Below are 23,245 nucleotides of genomic sequence, written 5' to 3' on the forward strand. Positions count from 1 at the left end.
CAGTGTCAGACTTTATTTTTGGGGGCTCCAAAATCACTGCGGATGCTGATTGCTGCCATAAAATTAAAAGACGCTTACTCCTTGGAAGGAAAGTTATGACCAACCTAGATAGCATATTAAAAAGCAGAGATATTACTTTGCCAACAAAGGTCCATCTAGTCAAGGCTATGGTTTTTCCAGTGGTCATGTATGGATGTGAGAGTTGGACTGTGAAGAAAGCTGAGCACCGAAGAATTGATGCTTTTGAACTGTGGTGCTGGAGAAGACTCCTGAGAGCCCCTTGTACTGCAAGGAGATCCAAACAGTCCATCCTAAAGGAGATCAATCCTGGGTGTTCATTGGAAGGACTGATGCTAAAATACTGGAAGGACTGAAACTCCAATACTTTGGCCACCTCATGCGAAGAGTTGACTCACTGGAAAAGACTCTAATGCTGGGAGGGGTTGGAGCAGGAGGAGAAGGGGACAACAGAGGATGAGATGGCTGGATGGCATCACCAACTCGATGGACATGAGTTTGAGTGAACTCCAGGATTTGGTGATGGACAGGGAGGCCTGGTGTGTTGCAATTCATGGGGTCGCAAAGAGTCGGACACTACTGAGTGACTGAACTGAAGTGAACTGAAATGCAGCCAAAATTAGGGAAGTTGCACAACATAGAGTCTTGAAATGTGTAAGGCTGTACCCTAAAAGGCTAAAATAGGTGCCCTTGTGGAAAATGAATAGTTTGGTCCCATAGCTCCATAATCTTCATTTTAACTGAGACTTTAAAAATAAATCAAGGTCGTCCGTACAGGGACTAGACGCCTTGATCTGGCTAATGGCGTGCTCCCTTTAGGCCTTCAGTGCTGCCTGTGTCAGGGTGTCTGATGCCCGGCTTGGCTACACATCCCCTCCCTACTCCTCACCTCTCTATGATGAAACTCCCAGGGATGCTTTCTGTGTCAGGCCTCTTACAACTGCCTTATTCCTCATTGAATGCCCAGCCCCAAAGACACTGCTGGCCCGAAAACATGACGTTTCCTGAAATTGGATTTGTTTTAAACACCAGTCCTTCTTCTAGAAATTCATAAATAGTTCAGGAATCTAATGTCTCATTGGAAATCCTTCCATACTTTTCCTTGCTACATGTATTCAATAGGGTTACGGAACTTTCATTAATTCCAAGTGTCTCTTCCTTTCTTTTGACTTTTATTTACCAGATAAATGCCATAAAATACAAATGAAAAATAAGTAGAAGTAAATGGAGAAACCACTACTAGGGAATACCTTTTAACAATTTTCTATTTGAAATATTACTTCAGTTCAGTTCAGTTCAGTCGCTCAGTCGTGGCCGTGTCTTTACGACCCCATGAATCACAGCACGCCAGGCCTCCCTGTCCATCACCAACTCCCGGAGTTCACTCAAACTCATGTCCATCAAGTCGGTGATGCCATCCAGCCATCTCATTCTTGGTCGTCCCCTTCTCCTCCCACCCCCAACCTTTCCCAGCATCAGACTCTTTTCCAGTGAGTCAACTCGTCACATGAGGTGGCCAAATATTACTTATGTTCCCACAACTGTTGAGAAAAATTAAGAAGTTGAAAAGGAAAATATATCATATATATATATATATATATATATGGAAAACCTTTAAATACTGTTTGTATTCAAGGCTGTTACTTGACAAGATAAATTATGAGTGTATTACTCCTATAATTTTTTATCGATATATAGTCCACTGACATTGTGTTCATCTCTTCTCTACAGCAGAGTAACTCAGTTACACATGATACATAGTCTGTTTCACGTTCTCTTCCATTCTGGTGTATTCCAGGCTGTTGCATATAGCTCCCTGTGCTAAACAGTAGGACCCTGTTGTTCTCCATGAATGTGGTGCTTTTACAGAAGACACACTCTCCAGCATGTTTTTCTTGGTTTTGTTCATTTTCCAGCCGGCCACTGTGGCTCCCCGGACCCCATCGTGAATGGTCACATTAGCGGCGATGGCTTCAGTTACAGGGACACAGTGGTGTATCAGTGCAACCCCGGCTTCCGGCTCGTGGGGACTTCCGTCCGGATATGCTTGCAAGACCACAAGTGGTCCGGACACACCCCAGTCTGTGTCCGTGAGTACCCTCTGTGAACTAATTCGGGCGGAGTTTCCCTTAGGGGTGTTTTCCTTTTGTCATTAAGTTGTAGCACAGACATGTTTGATATCAGAGGAGAAGGTGGAGAACTGACGGGAAAGAAAGAACACGGTCGCTCCCCCACTTCCGTCTCCAGTCCTCCTCCCATTCCATGTTTTCCCAGCCCTCCTCCAGCCTCCCATGCACATTGCGTTTGCTCACCAGCTCATCTCAGATGGGTCCCAGGATGAGGATGTCAGGCATTTGTTCCCCTAGACGTCATCACAGGACAACCAGGTGGACACAACCTCTGACTAGCGGAGGGTAGAGCTGCTGAGCCTGAGTCTGCAGGTCAACTTCGAAGGTGCCCCCGTGTCCACCCCCAATCTTCTGTGTTGTTTTGTGTTTCTGTCCTTGCTTCGTCAAGAACACAGACAGCTTTGAACGCAGTCCTTCCTTTCGTAGAAGGTGACACTGTATGTAACAATTGTCCTCAAACTTTCTAACTTCAAAGGCAAATGCCAACTCCTATTTCTAGAAGAGCTTGTACCTCTATTGCAAATGTCCTTTTAAACCAATTTTTCCTAATATGTTCTCCATTTTCCTAAACAAAGGGAACGTTGATGTAAGTTTACAAAAGTGATGGATCTTCTCTGTGATAGTGCTATGGTAAATGTACAAAGATCAAGGGAGAAAGTTTTATTTGAAAGGGAAAATGGTTGACAAGATAAGTGAGAAGAACACCAGTTTTACATCTGTAATGTGTTTCTTTTGAAAGGGCCAGTCAAGAGTATCTTCATGATTTGTGTTCCTGTGATTGTGGGCATCACAGGATGAGAGTTGACTGCATAAACGGGGCATGTCGAAGAAAATAGGATTTGAGCATGCACTCATTTTTGCTAATTTCATGATGTTTACATTGATTTTGCAATAATTTAAATTTTCAGCTAAATTCCTTTAATGTTTCAAAATGAGAGTTCCAAAAAATTAGCTGATGTTTTCTAAAGGAAAAATATTCAAAACTCATGACTAACAGAAAAATTTTGCATCTTTTTTTTCATTGTTTTATTTCAAATTTACTTAATATCCCATCATGACATAAATAAGAAATAATAATTATGTTTATGAACAAAGGCAGTTGCTGGTTATTTTCCACAATTATTTATAATAAAAACCTGTGGGTTCAACCCATGACACTTTCTCCTGATTTCTGCTTCTGAATATAAACACAATCTGTAACGTATCTGATCCACTGTCAACCCTCTAATTAACACGTTTAACACATATGAATATGTATGAATAAAGAATTTCAGGTGAAGGTGATGACTGGTTCATCTTCTGACCACCATGTGGACCTGTCTTCCTCCATAGCCATCACCTGTGGACACCCGGGGAACCCCGCCCACGGGTTGACCAACGGCAGCGAGTTCAACCTGAACGATGTGGTGAACTTCACCTGCAACCCCGGCTACCTGCTGCAGGGTGCGTCTCGAGCCCAGTGTCGGAGTAATGGTCAGTGGAGCAGCCCCCTGCCCACCTGCCGAGGTAGGAGAGCCCTTGGTCAGCGGGGGCGATCACACACCAGGGGGCCTGTCTACTTGCTTGGAGGGCTTCTGCACCCACTTTTCACGTGGTGGAATAACGTTTCTAAGGATGATGTGCAAATCTCTCCATGGTGTCTAGTCTTTGGCCACATATTCAGTCACAAAACCCTGGGACTCCGTGCTTCAAAGACTTCTTCCAGTTATCCTTCTCCTCACTTAGACACTCATTTATCTCTACCACATACATTCCATGCCTTTGGTCCTTAAAATTCTAGAGTTAGGGATGTACTTAAGAAGTTCTAACTGCTTTTAGATCTCAGGGCTTCCCTGATAGCTCAGTTGGTAAAGAATCCACCTGTAATGTGGGAGACCTGGATTTGATCCCTAGATTGGGAAGATCCCCTGAGGAAGGGAATGGCTACTCATTTAATATTCTGGCCTGGAGAATTCCATGGAGTGTATAGTCCATGGGGCTGCATAGAGTTGAACACAACTGAGCAACTTTCGCACTCACACTTAGATCTCAAGTTTTAGAAATTTGCTTCTTTAAAACTTGTCACACAGATTTGGATTAACACCTAAATTTCCAAGGAAATGCTGCTCTGTAGTTTTTGAGTTTTTAAGAGTTTAGAGAACTTGGACATTGACAAGTTCATCTTGTAGTCTTTAGTTCATGCTGTTTAAGGTTTTGCTCCATTTACTTTCCATTGAAATATCTCTCATACTGAAGGTGAACGTTCTTCCATGTGAAGGTGAAGTGTTATTCCTGTTTGTTTTTGGTAGTAACAGTACTAAAGCCAGACACTTACAAAGGCCCCATGCTCTGACAATCACCCACCTTCCCACTGGGTACACAAGGGAGCTCTATTCAAAAGCAACAATAGCAGGATGGGAATTGAGGCTGTGCTTCAAAAGGCAGTTACTTGAAATTTGGCTACCTACCTGTCCATGCTGGCACGCATCTATATCAGAGTGCTTGGCTGGAGCTCAAAAACAGAGTAATGCCTCCTCATTCCACTACCCTCTAAAACTCCCTTTCAACATGAGAAAGTCTTGCCATGAAGAGCAGACCCCCAGGTTCCCTGTTCTCACTGTCTCCAGAAGGCAGGCTTCAGGTGTGTCCTATTGGGGGAGGAGAAGTGAAGTGTTAGTCACTCAGTCACGTCTGACTCTTTGTGACCCCACAGACTGTAGCCCACCAGGCTCCTCTGTCCATGGGATTCTCCAGGCAAGAATACTGGAGTGAATTGCTATTCCCTTCTCCAGAGAATCTTCTTCATCCAGGGATTGAAAGTGGGTCTCCTGCGTAGCAGGCAGATTCTTTACCATTTGAGCTACAGGGAAGTCCTGGGAAAGGAAAGGGTGGAGTATCTCACTGAGATGCCCCTGGTTTCTCGTCCCAAAGCTCACACTGTCTCCTGACAATGTGGGGCATCTGGTCAGCCTGGACATTGGCAGGTTTACCTTGTAGATTACATTTTATCAATAAATCGTATTAGGTAGGGTCAGTGATTGGGATGACTGGAGTTAGGGGATGTCTGGAATGTGTGAGCTGGCACAACTAGTTGGCTTCTATGTATGTCTGGCCCCTCCCCTTCAGTGGGACACTCCAGCAGCCCCTAGTGCTTCCTGAGCATGGTGCATGCATGGCTGTGATAGCCATGGTGACTCACTCCCCCCCTCTCACAGGGAAACAAGGGGCCCATGTGTCTGCCCCAAGCCCTGGGCACTTGGACAGCAGTGGAGAGACTGGGCTATGGTGCCTGCCACTTGTTCCAGTAACTGCAGAGATTAGCTAAAGATTCAGTTCAGTTCAGTCACTCAGTCGTGTCTGACTCTTTGAGACCCCATGAACCACAGCACGCCAGGCCTCCCTGTCCGTCACCAACTCCCGGAGTTCACTCAAACTCATGTCCATCGAGTCATTGATGCCATCCAACCATCTCATCCTCTGTCGTCCCCTTCTCCTCCTGCCTTCAATCTTTCCCAGCATCAGGGTCTTTTCTAATGGGTCAGCTCTTTGGCATCAGGTGGCCAAAGTATTGGAGCTTCAACTTCAGCATCAGTCCTTCCAATGAATATTCAGGACTGATTTCCTTTAAGATGGACTGGTTGGATCTCCTTGCAGTCAGTCCAAGGGACTCTCAAGAGTCTTCTCCAACACCACAATTCTAAAACATCAATTCTTTGACGCTCAGCTTTCTTTATGTCCAATTCTCACATCCATACATGACTACTGGAAAAACCATAGCTCTGAATAGACAGACCTAGCTAAAGGTTAAAAAAACTTTAATCAAACTGTTTTCTCTATCCATTATGACAGGGCAAGATAGCTCAACTGTAAGAATGATTAAAAATGGAGGCCCATAAATTTGGGTCCAGTTAATTTCACAGGGGGTTATGGCATAGCTGTGACTTAGATGTCTTAGGCGTGAAGGGATGTCTAGATCCATCCCTCCAGAACTCTTCTCCTCAACCTAACACTTATTAAGCACCTACTGTGTTCTGAGTGCTATGCCATACACTGTCAATACAGAGCTGGCTGAAATAATTCATACCTTTAAGCAGATAATAATCTAGAGATCAGGGCTGGTTAATTAGGGAGAAAGGCCCCCAGCTGCTAAGATTGCACACTGGATGCAGGATGTTCTGGCTAAAAGAAAGATGGAGTAAATCCAAAGAGCAGGCTTTTAATTATCAAAATATCTTTTCTGTACCTCATTTTCCTTTGTCGTAGCTTAGTTGCTAAGTCATGTCTATACTCCTGTGCAAACCCCATGGACCGCACCCGCCAGGCTCCTCTGTACACAGGTTTTCCCAGGCAAGAATACTGGAGTGGGTTGCCATTTCCTTCTCCATCATTTTCACCCAACTTATGCCAAAGCAATGGAGAAAAAGTCAAATGCCTTGGAATAGCAATAGTTCTTGGTGTTTTGGGCCTCCCTTGTGGCTCAGCTGATAAAGAATCCACCTGCAATGCAAGAGACCTGGGTTCAATTCCTGGGTTGGGAAGATCCCCTGGAGAAGGGAAAGGCTGCCCACTCCAGGATTCTGACCTGGAGAATCCCATGGACTGTAGAGTCCACGGGGTCGCAAAGAGTTGGACACGGCTGAGTGCCTTTCACTTTCCCTTGGTGTTTTACAATAGGTGCTGGTCCTTTAGCAGTCTATGGCTCAGTGTGGAGGAGGTCAGGGTTCATTTTAATGACTTCAGTGTTCATTTTGACTTGTCTTTTCTTCGTGCCTTTTCTTGAAAAATTGGAAAGGACTTATTTTTCTTTTAATAGATTTTATTTCTTTAGAGAAGTTTTAGGTTCATATCAAGATTGAGAAGAAGGTGCAAAGGTTTCCCAGTACCCCGTGCCCCCACAGTGCACACCCCTAATTATCAACATCCCCATAAGATGGTGCATTTATTAACGTTGATGAACCTACATGGTACACTTTGGCTGTGCTAGGTCTTCGCTGCTGCTCAAGCTTTTCTCTAGCTGTAGTGAGCGATGGCTGCTCTCTAGTTGTGCTGCTTGGGATTCTCATTGTGGTGGCTTCTCTTATCGCAGAGCATGGGCTCTAGGACCTGAGGACAAGCTCAAAGGCTTAGTTACCCCTCGGCTTGTGGAATCATCCCAGACCAGGGATGGAACGTGTCCCCTGCATTGTAAGGCAGATACTTAACCACTGGACCACAAGGGAAACCCAGGGTTTTAGTTTTAACATAGGACCTATGTGTTTGGACAGATGTATGATGCCATGTGGCTTCCTAGGTGGCAATGGTGGTAAAGAACCTGCCTGTCAATACAGGAGACGTTAGAGACTTGAATTCGATCCGTGGGTTGGCAAGATAGATCCCCTGGAGGAGAGCATGGAACCCACTCCAATATTCTTGCCTAGAGAACTCCATGGACAGAGGAGCCTTGTGGGCTACCGTCCATGGGGTCACAAAGGGAGCATGAGGCAACTTAGCACGCACACATGAGGACATGTCGCCGTCATTGCTGTACCTGCCAAGTGTTTTCACAGCCCTAACATTTCCTTGTTCAGCCTCCTCAGCCCTCCTTTTTCCCCTCAGCACCTGGCAACCCCTGATCTTTTTACCATCTCGATAGTTTTGCCTTTTCTAGAACGTCAAGTTGGAACCACAATATGTAACCATTTCAGATCTGAATTTTCATTTAGTGTATGCATTTAAGTTTCCTCTATTTCTTTTAATGGCTTGATAGTACGCTTTTAGGGTTGAGTAAAATCCTGTGTCTGGAAGGATCACAGTCTATCTGTAGATTTACCTCCTGAGGGACATCTTGGTTGCTTCCAAGTTTTGGCAAATGTAGATAAACCTGCTGTAATCATTCCCATGTAGGTTTCTGTATGGACAGAAGTTTTTAACTCCCTTGGGTAAATATTAAGGAACAGGATTTTGGATTATATGGTAAGAGTCATGTTTAATTCGGTAAGAAACCACCAAACTATCTTCATAACTGGCTGCACAGTCGGATCCCCACCAGCAACAATGAGAGTTCCGACTCTCCCCATCCAAACCGGCATCTGCAGTTGTCCGTGTTCCAAATGTTGGCCATTCTGATAGGTGTGCAGTGGCATCTCATTGTTGTTTAATTTGCATCTCCCTGATGACATATGACCTGCAGCATCTTTCCATGTGCTTGTTTGCCATCTGTAAGTCTTCTCTGCCACAGGGTCAGTTATGGTCTGTGGCTCATTTTTCAGTTGAGTTGTTTTCCATTGTTGAGTTTTCAGAGTTCTTTTTCAGTTTTGGGTAGTCATTCTTTATTAGCTGTGTCCTTTCTAGTATTGTCTCTTATCCTGTGGCTTGTCTTCTTATTATCTTGACCCTACCTTTGGAAGAGCAGACCTTTAAAGTGAGTACTTAATTTTAAAAGCTGGCACCTCCAAAACCTCTGATAAAGGGGAGATGACTGACAAGTGTCGTCATCCCAGCCTTGAGGGGATTAGAAATCCCCTGGCAAGCCAGGTGCCTCTTGCACACATTTTCTGTTATTCTCTGTTGCTTCATGTTGCTTTATTTATGAAGTTTGGGGTACTATCTAATTCACAGGATTTACATGTATATTATTCCATGAGGAAAAGCATGGTTTCAAAGAGGTCAGGCTCATAAGGATAGTGAAGTGTCAGAAAAAAAATGACAAGAAATTTTAAAAGTTGAAGTTAACAGAAATAACTCCCCTATTAACACAATTTCCAGAGATTCCCCATGTGCCCTGCATATGGCCTGATTCTTCTGTGTGATTCCTTTAATAATTCTCCAGAAGGTCTAAGGTGTTGTATCTTGTGTAAGCATGCTGTTGTGCTTCATTTCTTCCCCCCTCCAAATGTTGAATACAGTTCCCCCATGTCAAATCCAGGGGGTTCAATGAGCTGTGGAATCCTGAGCGTGCTTGCTCAGCTCCTGAGTCGTGTCTGACTCATTGCCACCCGTGGACTGCCATCTGCCAGGCTCCTCTGTCCATGGGATTTCCCAGATAAGAATACTGGAGTAAGTTTCCATTTCCTTCTCTACTGGATCTTTCCAACCCAGGGATTGAACCTGTGTCTCCTGCACTAGCAGGTAGGTTCTTTACCTTCTGAGTCCCCTGGAAAGCCAGCCCTATAGTGTTTGGTTAATGATGCAAAAGAGAAACTCCACCAGAACTTTGGAATGAAACTCCTGGTAAATCTGTGCTCAAGTGAGGCTGGTTTAGACGCAGATTTCCACAGTCTCTCCACCTTGAGTAACATTTTATCCTCAGACTCAGCCCTACCCATAAGAATGCTCAGGCCATGCCTGATGCATTCGTGATACATCAGATCTCAGTCATCCAGGAAATGGGAAAGATCAAAGGCAGGAGGAGATGGAGATGACAGAGGATGAGATGGTTGGATGGCATCGCTGACACAATGGACAGGAGTTTGAACAAACTCCAGAAAATAGTGACGGATAGAGGAGCCTGGCGTCCTGCAGTCCATGGGGCCACAAAGAGCCGGACACACTGAGCGACTGACCAACAGTAACATACAGGAAATGACTCACCCCTCCACGCTACGTTTACAAACAGGACCGGGAAAATAAACAAATAAAAAAGCCACCACTTTTTACTAATAGTAGTATCTTTCTGGAGTAAATAAGTTATATGGCTGCAGACTTTGTAACACGGAATGAAAGTAGATGTTGTCATGTCTGCTCTGAGAGTCAGGTTTATGTCTACTGTTTTGAGGCCCTGTTTCTAAAGAAGAGCATTCTCTGACTCTTTGTCTCTTAAACTCCAAAATACATGTCACGTTCAAGGAAAGAAACGAGGTGGACCAAGCCTGACAGTCTTAGGATGAGTCTCAGTGTTTTCTTTCCTCATGTAAAAATGTGTGTGTTACAGGCAAACATTAGGAGGTTTTATTTTTTTCCATCTTATCTACAGTTTTGTAGGACTGGTCATTTTAATGCAGAGAATATATGTCCTTTGCTGTTACATACATGAGGATAAAGAAAATTAAGAAACTATGGGGTGAGTGAAGGCTCTGTTCTGATTAGAGAGGAATGAAAAAGGAAATAAGCAAAACAAAAGCTCGTTAAACTTACATAACTGAATCTGAAACTGTTTACCTCAGATTGGGACTCTAACCCACATGGCTGGGATTCAAACCCAGTCAAAACCCAGTTTTGGACTTGAACCTACATGGCTGGGACTCAAACCCAGCTAACACCCACAGTGCCCGGTTTCAGGACCTAATGAAGCTCAGGTTCTTGATGTCTCATCCTGGAAAGAATTCAGTTAGAGACAAAATGATAGATAAGAAGTTAATTGATTCAAATACAGAGAGACGCCCACTCCCCAGACGAGCGTGGGCCCTGGCAGAGGGCGAATGCTGCCACGAAATTTGGTGTGGTTAGTTTTTATAGGCTTGGTAATTTCATATGCTAATGAGTGGGAGGATTATTCCCACTATTTTTCAGAAGGGGTGCCGATTTCCAGGATTTGGTCTTTTAACAGTTCCATGGACTGTCGTGGCACTTCTGGTGTGTCATTTCACTTGTTGATCGGGGATCAGGGTCTCGTCTTGTCTGCCATCTTGGTCCCGTTTGATCCTAATTGGTTTATGTTGTGTTCTTGGGCTGTGTCATCCTCTCAAAAGTGCCCTGCCGCTCTCCCTGCTGCTACAAATCCAGGGTCTTATAGTCAGTTAACCCTAACTTCCTGGAGAACATCAGTTTTCCTCTACAAGCGGGCAGAGAAAGTCTGGGTTTCTGTGAGTTCTAAGTAAACCAGAGCATGTGACCCACTTAGCAAAGTGCCTGACGCATAGTATGTTCTCAGTCTCCCCCACCCCACCCCACCTGACTCTGAAATTCAACTAGAATCAATAACAATCAATTAGAATGCTTCTTCTTTATCAAACCTGAATGTCTCATTACACCTAAAATCAATTTCTTTATTCTTATCAGTTACTGATAAAAAATGAAAGGTAACCTTCATGTATTTGAAAAATCGTCATAATAAATTGTTTTTGGGGATTTTTTTCCCCTGTGACCAGTAATCTTATATTTAAACTTTGATTCATGCAGTTAGTAAACAAGCTGAAAACATTTATTCTGTGCAGTACACTGAACACTGCAGAGTCGTCTCACCTTCGATTGTCCTCTCAACTTTGTATAATCCCTTCTATTGGAAAATTTAAAAACAAATATTACTCAAAACTCTAATCAACTATGAATGCTTTTTTTTTTTTTAATGAGTGAACTAATCCTTACCCATTTTTTTCCCACTGCCAAAGAATTTAATTTGGCTATAGTTTCCATTATGGAGCATCATTTTCTTGTATTTCCTATTTGTGATCTGATTTTTTTTTTTTTTGTGATCAGATTTTTAATGAGTCATAAAAGAAAATGAGAAATAAGCAAGAAACAGGAGTAAACTTAGAAAAAGAAATGTAAACACAAATTGTCAGATAAAATGAAAGAGTTAAGAAGATGAGGAAATGGTTCCTCCCTCCCTTCTCCCCTCCCGTTCTTCCTACCTTTTCTCACAAAGCCCTGCGTCCACTACAGGAGGTTCAGGAGTCCTCAGGCAGTCCGGAACTCTGAGCCTCACCTAGCTCTGGTGTAACCACCTTTGTGACCTCAGACATGTTGCTGATCCATTACATGAATGTCTTAACCCCCAGTAAGCACAATCCATTACATGAATGTCTTAACCCCCCAGTAAGCACAAGGGCTGTGTGTGTATGGTACAATGTTTCCCTTTCTCTCCAGCTGAGGACTTCCTGTTCTGTGTCAGGTTTTAACACCTGAACATCAAGGCCAGGTCTCTGTGCTTAGCGTGTTGAGGGGTGTGATGCTGGGATGTGGGGACACCCCCACAATGAGTCTGCTACCGGTTCTGCTCTAATATGTTACCCTCTGCTAGACACTATGTCTCCAACTAAAAGAGTGTAGCAGTTGCCTCAGGTCTGAAATGTGGGTGAGAGCATGGCTCCCGCAGCTGCCTGTTCAGCCCTGGGCAGGCAGAGTGCAGACAGTCCCGACCCCTTCTCTCCTCTGCACCTGTGGTGGCTGGTCCCCTCCCCGACATCAGCAGGCGCTCAAGTTCAGAGAATACGTCCCTCTCCCTGTGGTTTCTGCAGGGGAAGGCCTCAGACCAGGGCCACCTTATTTTACATTCTATTAAGTGCTGATGGAAACTTCTGCTGCTAGTGGTAAAGAACCTGTCCGCCAATGGAGGAGACGTAAGAGATGGGGGTTCAGTCCTTGGGTTGGGAAGATCCCCTGGGGGAAAGGCATGGCAACCCAGTCCAGTATTCTTGCCTGGGAAATCCCTGGACAGAGGAGCCTGGCAGGCTACAGTCCATGGGGTCAGAAAGACTCAGACATGATTGAGGCGACTTGGCACAGATATTTAACAGAAATCACTGAAGGCACATATTGAAGCATTAGTACATGTTGATGGGGATAGGGGGTGGAATTAATTTGTGTGTCCCAGGCTGTCCTAAACACTCTCATACAAAGACTTTAACTTCACCCATTTCTGCTTTAACATTTTCATAATGTAAAAATATAACCAGGAAAACTAATTTTAGACTTTACATTAAAGAAGCTTATTATTAGGAAGCAGTTAAAAGCTATCAGCCTCATGTTAAAATTGCTGTAGAAGCCAATATGTTGCTCAATAATTTTTTGAATCCTGGTGACCCAGAGCAGGAAGTGGAGCTCATCAAGGCTGCAGGATTTCACACTAAGCCTTGGCTGTGAGGTTGTCATCTTACAAACTTCCCAAAACCAGGAGGAGTTCACCGTCTCTGCAGTCTGTTTCATTTATAAATGTTGTTGTTGTTGTTGTTTAGTCAGCCATGTCTGACTCTTTGTGACCCCCTGGACTGCAGCCCACCAGGCTTCTCTGTCCCCCTGGGATTCCCCAGCTGAGAACACTGGGTCTCGACAAGACCAAACGGGGCCAGGACTTGGGCACTTATCTGCGGCAGCAGGTAACACAGGCCTTTTGGGAGGGAGAGAAAACCCAGATTGCAGAGCCTGAGGCCTGTGATCAGATGTACGAGAGCTTGGCACGGCTCCATTCAAACTACTACAAATATAAGTACCCTCGCCCTAGAGACACAAGCTTCAGCGGCCTGTCCCTGGAAGAGTACAAGCTGATCCTGTCCACAGATACGTTGGATGAGTTTAAGGAGATGAATAAAGGCACGTGGAACAAGCTGCAGGAGAAGTTCGCCCCCAGGAACCCCGAGGGGAAGCACACAACCTGGGCGCGGGCCCTGCCGCGCCCGCGCACCTAAGCGTGGCGTCATGTATGTTGCCACCGTCAATAAAACGCCCTGATCTCCCCATCAAAAAGAAAAAAAGAGAACACTGGAGTGGGTTGCCATCCTCCCCTCCAGGGTTGTAACTGTAGAGCTGCCTGTAAACTATGTGTGATGTGCTTCCCTCCACAGTGGTGAACTGCTCCGACCCAGGCCTGGTGGAAAACGCTGTTCGTCACGAGCACCAGAACCTCCCCGAGGGTTTTGAGTATGGAGTGACTGTTGTATATCAGTGCAAGAGGGGCTTCTACCTGCTGGGGTCTTCTGCCCTCACCTGCATGGCGAACGGTTTGTGGGATCGTTCTCTGCCCAAGTGTCTGGGTGAGTGGGGTCGTCTGGCCTTTAAAGAACACTGCCAACACAACATATTTAGTCTTTTTTTTTTTTATACTATTCAAAAAGGTGTTGATTTTTTATTCTCTCCTCCTGACCCCATCACAAATCGTATTAGTTTTTATGATATCTTTAAGAGGGCAAGGGACTCGATCAGCTCCGCCTGGGCACTGCTGTCCCCATGTCCACTCTTCAGTGCTCGTTTCCCACTTCAGCCCGGCAGGTGGGCAGATCCTCCGGTTCACCCAGGTGCCAGCAGCCTCCAGACTGTGCCTCTCACAACACGCTGCCCCCCTGGGGACCCAGGTTCAGAGATACTGCAAACGGCTATAGTATGGAGTCTCCATCTACAGACCCAGTATCCGTGGCCAGAAGTGTGGAACACTCTGGGGGCCTCATTTGTCTCATCAGCACTTCCGGGACAGTCCAATGTGAGCCTGATAAAGAAAATGGCACCTTGATTGGCACTTCCTCCTGACCCTTAGGTTTAACCAAGAGGAAGAGCAGGGTGCTCCTCCAGGCAGACAGGTCACGGCTCTGGCTTCCCAGAAAACATTAACAGTATGCAGATGAGCAAGGACATTTTCTTTTTCACCCCAATAGCTACCTTATTACTTCCTTTCCCTTGAAATAGCATATTGTCCTTGAGTTCAGAGAGAATTGTCTTATGTCTTTTTAAAACAGTCCGAAAATGAAGGAAAGGGTGTCACTCTCCTTGGTCTTTAAAAAATCAGAAACAAAACCATTCTTAAAATCAATATCTTTTTAGTATTCATTTTTCATGCATACAGAAATTGGGAAATGACAATTACATTATAAACTGAAATACTGAAAAAAGGTGATAGTCCATTTTAGCCCTCGTGATTACAGTTTTTGGTACATTTTCAGAGTAGACTGGTGCCAGAGACTTTTTTCCTGCAAGTCAAGGTTCCTCAAAGCCCTTTGTATCTTCCTGGAAACCTGTGTCAAATTCTAAGTGTAATAATACAGTTAATTCTTATGGTGAAAGAGAGCAATGACTTTCAAAAACAAATGTACAAGCTTATATGACCAAAAAAAAAAAACTGTAAATGTGTTACAATTCTCATCAAATTTTATGTGTTCTGGATTTCTGTGCCTTCACTCATGGGAATTTTTCGGATAAATTAGTTTTATTTTCTCCCCAAAGATTTATCTAGCCTCTTCCCCACCCTCCCTGAGACTTCCATTAGTGGTTGTGATAATGCCCCTGTGCCCCAGACCTCCAGGAACCAGCTTTTCACTGATCTCATTTTCCAAATCGGTGAGTTCCCACCGCTGTTATCAGTAACCGCTAGAGTTATGGGAACTTGGGAACACATGCTTTCTGAGGAGCGCTTTTTCACCACAGACTCTGCAGTGGCTGGCCACCCTCTTTGTTTGTGATGTTGTATGGTTCACTGATTTTTTTTCTCTTTTATTTCACCTGGAACTGATCATTCACCAACGATGTCACTGATTCTGCTCTAGTTAGCTTCTCTTTAGGACTCTAGATAAACTCCTCTTCTCCGATGAGTGGATGTCAGGATGACAGTGTCAGGGGAGGGCGAATGTGACTCAGGGGGCACTGGGGCCTTTCTGAAACCTGCCTCTCTGGTTGGTGTCACTCTGTGGTTGACGATGACCAAATGCAATCTCTCTTGGATGTAAAATTAGCTCCCTTTGGATCATTTCTGGCACCCTCAGTCCAGTTAATAGCTTACAATGAATGATGTTGAATTCATGATCTCTGAAGAAGATTTAGCTTTGGAACCAGGGACTAGGCTTGATCACTCAAGAGATTTTGTATAGCAGAGTTTTATTAAAGTATGAAAAGGGACAGAGAATGCCTCTGATGTAGACATCAGAAGAGGGACAGAGAGTGCCCCACTTGCTAGTCTTAGGAAAGGGAGTTATATACATTTTTAATTGGTTATTACAGTAAATCAAAAGAATGTTTCAACTTTGTACAGGTCTTACTAGACCCACTCCCACAATTTATATTTTAAGAACACAAGATTAGTCAGGAGGTTTTCAAGAAGGAAAAAGTGTCCTCAAGCAGGATATATTATTGTTATATAATCCTTAGTATAGAGTTTGCTATGACCAGGTGTTCTCTTGGCAAACTCTATTAGCCATTGCCCTGGTCATAGCAAACATCCTCTTTCAATAACACAAGAGAAGAGTCTACACATGGACATCACCAGATGGTCAACACCAAAATCAGATTGATTATATTCTTAGCAGCTAAAGATGGAGAAGATCTATACAGTCAGTAAAAACAAGACCAGGAGCTGACTATGGCTCAGATCATGAACTCCTTATTGCCAAATTCAGACTTAAATTGAAGAAAATAGGGAAAACCACTAGACCATTCAGATATGACCTAAATCAAATCTCTTATGATTATACAGTGGAAATGAGAAATAGGTTTAAGGGACTAGATCTGAAAGATAGAGTGCCTGATGAACTCTGGACGGAGGTTCGTGACATTGTACAGGAGACAGGGACCAAGACCATCCCCATGGAAAAGAAATGCAAAAAAGAAAAATGGCTGTCTGAGGAGGCCTTACAAATAGCTGTGAAAAGAAGAGAAGCAAAAAGCAAAGGAGAAAAGGAAAGATATAAGCATTTGAATGTAGAGTTCCAAAGAATATCAAGGAAAGATAAGAAAGCCTTCCTCAGCAATCAATGCAAAGAAATAGAGGAAAACAACAGAATGGGAAAGACTAGAGATCTCTTCAAGAAAATTAGAGATACCAAGGGAACATTTCATGAAAAGATGCGCTTGATAAAGGACAGAAATGGTATGGACCTAACAGAAGCAGAAGATATTAAGAAGAGGTAGCAAGAATACGCAGAAGAACTGTACAAAAAAGATCTTCACAACCAAGATATTCAACGATGGTGTGATCACTCACCTAGAGCCAGACATCTTGGAATGTGAAGTCAAGTGGGCCTTGGAAAGAATCACTATGAACAAAGCTAGTGGAGGTGATGGAATTCCAGTTGAGCTATTTCAAATCCTGAAAGATGATGCTGTGAAAGTGCTGCACTCAATATGCCAGCAAATTTGGAAAACGCAGCAATGGCCACAGGACGGGAAAAGGTCAATTTTCATTCCAATCCCAAGGAAAGGCAATGCCAAAGAATGATCAAACTACCACACAATTGCACTCATCTCACAAGCTAGTAAAGTCATGCTCAAAATTCTCCAAGCCAGTTTTCAGCAATACGTGAACCGTGAAATTCTAGATGCTCAAGCTGGTTTTAGAAAAGGCAGAGGAACCAGAGATCAAATTGCCAAAATCCACGGATCATGGGAAAAGCAAGAGAGTTCCAGAAAAACATCTATTTTTGCTTTTTTGATTATGCCAAGCCTTTAACTGTGTGGATCACAATAAACTGTGGAAAATTCTGAAAGAGTTGGGAATACCAGACCACCTGACCTGCCTCTTGAGACACCTATATGCAGGTCAGGAAACAACAGTTAGAATTGGACATGAAGAAACAGACTGGTTCCAAATAGGAAAAGGAGTACCTCAAGGTTGTATATTGTCACCCTGCTTATTCAACTTATATGCAGAGTACATCATGAGGAATGCTGGGCTGGAAGAAGCACAAGCTGGAATCAAGATTGCAGGGAGAAATACCAACAACCTCAGATATGCATGCAGATGACACTACCCTTATGGCAGAAAGTGAAGAGGAACTAAAAAGCCTCTTGATGAAAGTGAAAGAGGAGAGTGAATAGGTTGGCTTGAAGCTCAACATTCAGAAAACAAAGATCATGGCATCTGGTCCCATCACTTCATGGGAAATTGATGGAGAAACCGTGGAAACAGTTTCAGAGTTTATTTTTTGGGGCTCCAAAATCACTGCAGATGCTGATTGCAGCCATGAAATTAAAGGACGCTTACTCCTTGGAAGGAAAGTTATGACCAAACTAGATAGCATATTAAAAAGCAGAGACATTACTTTGCCAACCAAGGTTCGTCTAGTCAAGGCTATGGTTTTTCCCGTGGTCATGTATGGATGTGAGAGTTGGACTGTGAAGAAAGCTGATCACCGAAGAATTGATGCTTTTGAACTGTAGTGCTGGAGAAGACTCTTGAGAGTCCCTTGGACTGCAAGGAGATCCAACCAGTCCATTCCAAAGGAGATCAGTCCTGGGTGTTCACTGGAGGGACTGATGCTGAAGCTGAAACTCCAATACTTTGGCCACCTTATGCAACGAGTTGACTCACTGGAAAAGACTCTGATGCTGGGAAGGATTGGAGGCAGGAGAAGAAGGTGACGACAGAGAATGAGATGGCTGGATGGCATCACCGACTCTGTGGACATGAGTTTGAGTGAACTCCAGCAGCTGGTGATGGACAGGGAAGCCTGGCGTGCTGTGATTCATGGGGTCGCAAAGAGTCAGACACAACTGAGTGACTGAACTGAACTGAAGTGAGTATAGAGTTTAAACTGATTTATTTGTTGTATAACCATCAGTTCCAAGCTTAAAGTAAAAAACAATTTCTTTTATATGACTAAGACTACGGAATGTAGAGGGAAAAAAATAAATGTTTGTCCTTTCCTCCTCCTTGTGAATTCCAGACCCCTCTGTCCTCCTCGGGAACCCAGGACTTCTTATCAACCTGCCTCTCATTCCTCCCTTTTCTTTAAGGAGAGTTATGTTGCCAAGGGAAAGGGGCATTGTTTTCGTTTCATAACTACTTCCTACTGTTGAGAAGCGTTGTCCCTAAATTGAGGCAACAAATTCTCCTAACCCTCATATTGAGGGTCTCAGATTCTGGGGCCCCAAGTAATAGTTGAAGGAGGTCATGGCACTTGTAGGAGCCGGAACAATCATTTGTAACTTAAAAACTCAGAAACAAACATTCAGGTCTAGATATAAGGCAAAATAGTCATTAAACCCAGTTAAAACATAATCAAAATTAAAAGTCACTTTATGTCCATAGTTACATCAGTCCATCTTAGGATTGTTTGATGTCATTGCAGAGTTGAGAAAAGTCCTTCCCTTGATGAGGAGAAGCACACCTTGTTAAGCCTTCAATTGATGAGCAGGACAGTGCTCCACAGACCCAGTAATCAGACCAATTTTGGAATGCAGCATAGAAATGAGCCCAGGAAAGGAAGGCATTGTCTTGAGGGTACAATAGCAGACTTAGGACTTTTGGAGTCAGCAGAAGCAAGCCCACATATATTCTCAGGCCCATCTCAGTTCCTGGCTCAAACAGTGGTTTGTTTGACTCAAAGGCTGGGTCAGGAGTTAACCTCCTGGTAAAGTCTGTTGAAAAGCTAAAAGCTGAGTCACATAGTTAATTCTAAGACTCCGGATCTATGACAATATCTGTGCACAAAAAAGATCTGTCACAGAGACACTCCCTTCTTCTTAGAGGCAGCTCAAGCCCTCCTTAAAGCTATGGGCAAAACTTGAAACCAATAGTCTTTTGTTTCCTGAATTACCTTATGCAGATGCCTCAATAATGTCATTAGCCTTTTTAACTTTTTCTGAAAATTGGGGTCTCCAGGAACAGTGTAGATGATATTCTATTCTTAGAGCTTTTGATACCCCTTGAGTTACAGCAGCTTTAAAAATGGAGCCATTCTTGTTCTGAACTTTAGAGTTCAAGATCCCACTTACATCATGACAAATCAGTACAGTAAGATTTTGTCCATTAGTAAACTTATGAGCTTTAGTCATTAGCAAAACAAAAGTAGCAATTACCCTTAAGCAATGTGGCCATAGCCTTTTCTCAGTAACAAACAAAGTAAACTCTGATCCTGTGGGCAACCTCAAAGCAGGAGCCTGCAAGAGAGCAGTTTGAAGAGCCTTAAAAGCCTTTTGAGTCTCTGGGGACCAAACCAGCTTGTTAGTTTGGGCCTGCTGAGTTTCAGTTAAAAGTTTATATGAAGGCCCAGCGAGTTCCCCATAACCCAGAATCCAAATGCAGCAATAGCCTGTAATGCCCATGAATCCTCTCAATTGTCTTAATGTCATAGGTAGAAGATGTTTTGATATAGGTTTAACTCTAGAAAACAACCGTCAAATCAGTGACTGAAATATATTTGACTCGTTCAGGAACTTCAGACAATAATGTATAAGGATCAGACACTTATTTATTTATATATCTTAAATTAGTCTCCATTTATCATTTGACATTTTTACATCCAAAATAGCAGTGTTGTATGGACTATTACAGAGAATTGGTAGCCTCTGTTCCTTTAACTTTTCAATGATGTGTTTTAACCCTTCCATAACCTCAGGCTTTAGTGGATACTGCTTTTGATATGGATTAGGTGAGGGTCTTTGAGCTTGATAACTACAGGAACAGCATTTTGTGCTCGACCCACAGTTTTTCCATCAGCCCACACTTTAGGATTTGCATTTTGTTCAGTTAAAAAGAATGGGTTCCATATTTATGAAAACAGAGGCCTGGACCTTGTTCAGTATATCCCTCCCCAGAAGGGGTGAGGGAGACTCCCAGCACAATAAGAAACTCCAGAAAATAGCACAGAGTCCCAGTTGCAGCTTAAAGGATGACTGATGTAATAGCGTTTGGCTCGTCCTGACAGCCCCATTACAGTAGTGGATCAGGAGGAAAGCGGACCACGGGCTAATGTGAGCACAGAGAAAGTGGCCCCAGGGTCTAAAGGAAAATCGACTGATTGGCCCCCACAGTTACTAAATCCCAGGATTCCTCAGGTGTAATTAGGAAGGGGGCTTGCTTGGAGACCCCCAGGCACCTTCAGTCCCAACTGTTGTGAGAGTCCGACCTCTGGGACTACACCTCGGAGGGCAGTCTCCTCTCCAGTCTGGTCCTTTGCAGACCAGACAAGGAGCTGGGAGTGGCTTAGATGACTGAGGGCAATCCCGCTTGAGATGCCCCCTCCTTCCCACAGTAATAACAAGTCCATCCCTTTTCACCTGGGTCCCTCTGGGCACTTTTCCTCAGGCTGTTTCAAATCAGGTCTAACAGTCATTGGGACTTCAGTCTGGCCTGGTTCTTTTTCCTTCCTATTTTCTTCCTTGTATTTTCTACCGTAATACACTGAGCCAGCTGCAAGTTTTTCTAAAGACTGATTTGGTCCAGACGCCTGTTTTTATAGCTTACAGTGGATAGCTAGAGCTGACTGAGGGAGAAATCTATCTTTTAAGATCATTTCTCACTCTATACTTTCAGGACCAACATCAGTTTTCATTCCAATTCCAAAGAAAGGCAATGCCAAAGAGTGTTTAAACTACCACTACACAATTGCACTCATCTCACATGCTAGCAAAGTAATGCTCAAAATTCTCCAAGCCAGGCTTCAGCAATACATGAACCATGAACTTCCAGATGTTCAAGCTAGTTTTAGAAAAGGCAGAGGAACCAGAAATCAAACTGTCAACATCCGCTGGATCATCGAAAAAGCAAAAGTTCCAGAAAAACATCTATTTTTGCTTTATTGACTATACCAAAGCCTTTGACTGGATCACAATAAACTGTGGAAAATTCTGAAAGTGATGGGCATACCAGGTGGTCACCTGACCTGCCTCTTGAGAAATATGTATGTAGGTCAGGAAGCAACATTTAGAACTGGACATGGAATAGCAGACTGGTTCCAAATAGGAAAAGGAGTACGTCAAGGCTGTATATTGTCTCCCTGCTTATTTAACTTATATACAGAGTACATCATGAGAAATGCTGGGCTGGATGAAGCACAAACTGGAATCAAGATTGCTGGGAGAAATATCAATAACTTCAGATATGCAGATGACACCACCCTTATGGCAGAAAGCAAAGAGGAACTAAAGAGCCTCTTGAAGGTGAAAGAGGAGAATGCAAAAGCTGATTTAAAACTAAACATTCAAAAAGCCAAGATCATGGCATTTAGTCCAATCACTTCATGGCAAATAGATGGGGAAACAATGGAAACAGTGATAGACTTTATTTTCTTGGGTTCCAAAATCACTGCAGATGGTGACTTCAGCCATGAAATTAAAAGACACTTGCTCCTTGGAAGAAAAGCTATGACCAATCTAGATAGATATTAAAAGGCAGAGAAATTGTTGACAAAGTTCTGTCTAGTCAAGGCTATCATTTTTCCAGTAGTCATGTATGGATGCGAGAGTTGGACCATAAAGAAAGCTGAGCACTGAAGAAGTGATGCTTTTGAACTGTGATGTTGAAGACTCTTCAAAGTCCCTTGGACTGCAAGGAGATCCAACCAGACCATCCTAAAGGAAATCAGTCCTGAATATTCATTGGAAGGACTGATGTTGAAGCTGAAACTCCAATATTTTGGCCACCTGATGGGAAGAACTGACTCACTGGAAAAGACCCTGATGCTGGGAAAGATTGAAGGCAGGAGGAGAAGGGGATGACAGAGGATGACATGGTTGGATGGCATCAGCAACTCAATTGATGAGTTGGTGATGGACAGGGAAGCCTGGCATGCTGCAGTCCATGGGGTCGTAAAGAGTCGGACTTGACTGAGTGACTGAGCTGAACTGAACTGATAAGAGTTTAAACTGAGGTTTTTGTTGTGTAATCATCAGTTCCTGGCTTTAAGAAAAAGTGTTTTACGTGAGTAAGAAATGTAGAGAAAAAAAAGACGTTTGTCCTTTCTTCCTCTTTGAGAATTACAGACCCCTCTCTCCTCCTCCGGAACCCCAAACCTCTTATCAACCTGCCTAGGAATTGACCGTCTCACAGTTACCTATTTGATCACATATAATTTTTTTTAGTGGTTAACCCTAAAAATTTTGGACTTTACAAAAAGAGAGATAAAAGTCTTTACCATCCTGTGGTATTCTAGAATTTTGCTTTTTGAGGAGTAATTATGATCAGATGATGGGCCTCATTTGGTATAAAGAAATGAATGGAATATTTGGGTTAAAAATTAATCAGTAATTTATTATTACTTTTTAACTTAAGCATTTTATTAAAATAAAAATTTAATAGAGGATATATATATATATTTATAGCTGATTCACTTTGTTGCACAGCAAAAACTAATATAATATTATAAAGCAACTAAACCTTAATTTAAACATACTTAAGACAAATACTAACAAGGAAAATTTGTTAGAATGGTCTCTCTAGACATGTGATCTGGAAAAGGGAGCAGATTTGACTGAGTTTTGTCCCCATGCAAAGCATACTAACTGAAGAAGTAAGGTGATAGCTTTGGCGGATCTGTGGTAGTCTCTACCACTTTGTTTGAACACTGCTTACTTAGTATACAGCTAAGGGCAGATGGAAAAATTTAGGTAGATGACTTTCTTTTTGAAAATCTCAATGTCAATTTCTACCTTCAGCAAAGCTACTATAATAAAACAAACAAAAAGCTTCACTGACGGACCCTTTCCTGGTCTTCAGTAATGTGTGGGGGAGGGTCATCTGGAAGTTGATGCTTCTCATCCACAGGGTACCAGGGATGTGTTTTTGT

General features: G+C 43.3%; 1 protein-coding gene across 1 annotated transcript in view; it reads left to right on the plus strand.

Annotated features, from left to right (window-relative positions):
- CSMD1 (CUB and Sushi multiple domains 1) overlaps positions 1 to 23,245 on the plus strand; it is a 1,848,896-nt gene that overhangs the window by 1,784,157 nt on the left and 41,494 nt on the right. Inside the window, exons 54-56 of the mRNA XM_088832674.1 lie at positions 1,935 to 2,108; positions 3,480 to 3,653; positions 13,604 to 13,792. Coding sequence (XP_088688800.1) covers positions 1,935 to 2,108; positions 3,480 to 3,653; positions 13,604 to 13,792 — 537 coding nt within the window. The remainder of the gene's footprint in view (positions 1 to 1,934; positions 2,109 to 3,479; positions 3,654 to 13,603; positions 13,793 to 23,245) is intronic.

This window comes from Moschus berezovskii, chromosome 26 (assembly GCF_049115385.1).
Source record: "Moschus berezovskii isolate FMDL1 chromosome 26, NW_MosBer_1.0, whole genome shotgun sequence".
In the NCBI taxonomy this organism is placed as follows: domain Eukaryota; kingdom Metazoa; phylum Chordata; class Mammalia; order Artiodactyla; family Moschidae; genus Moschus; species Moschus berezovskii.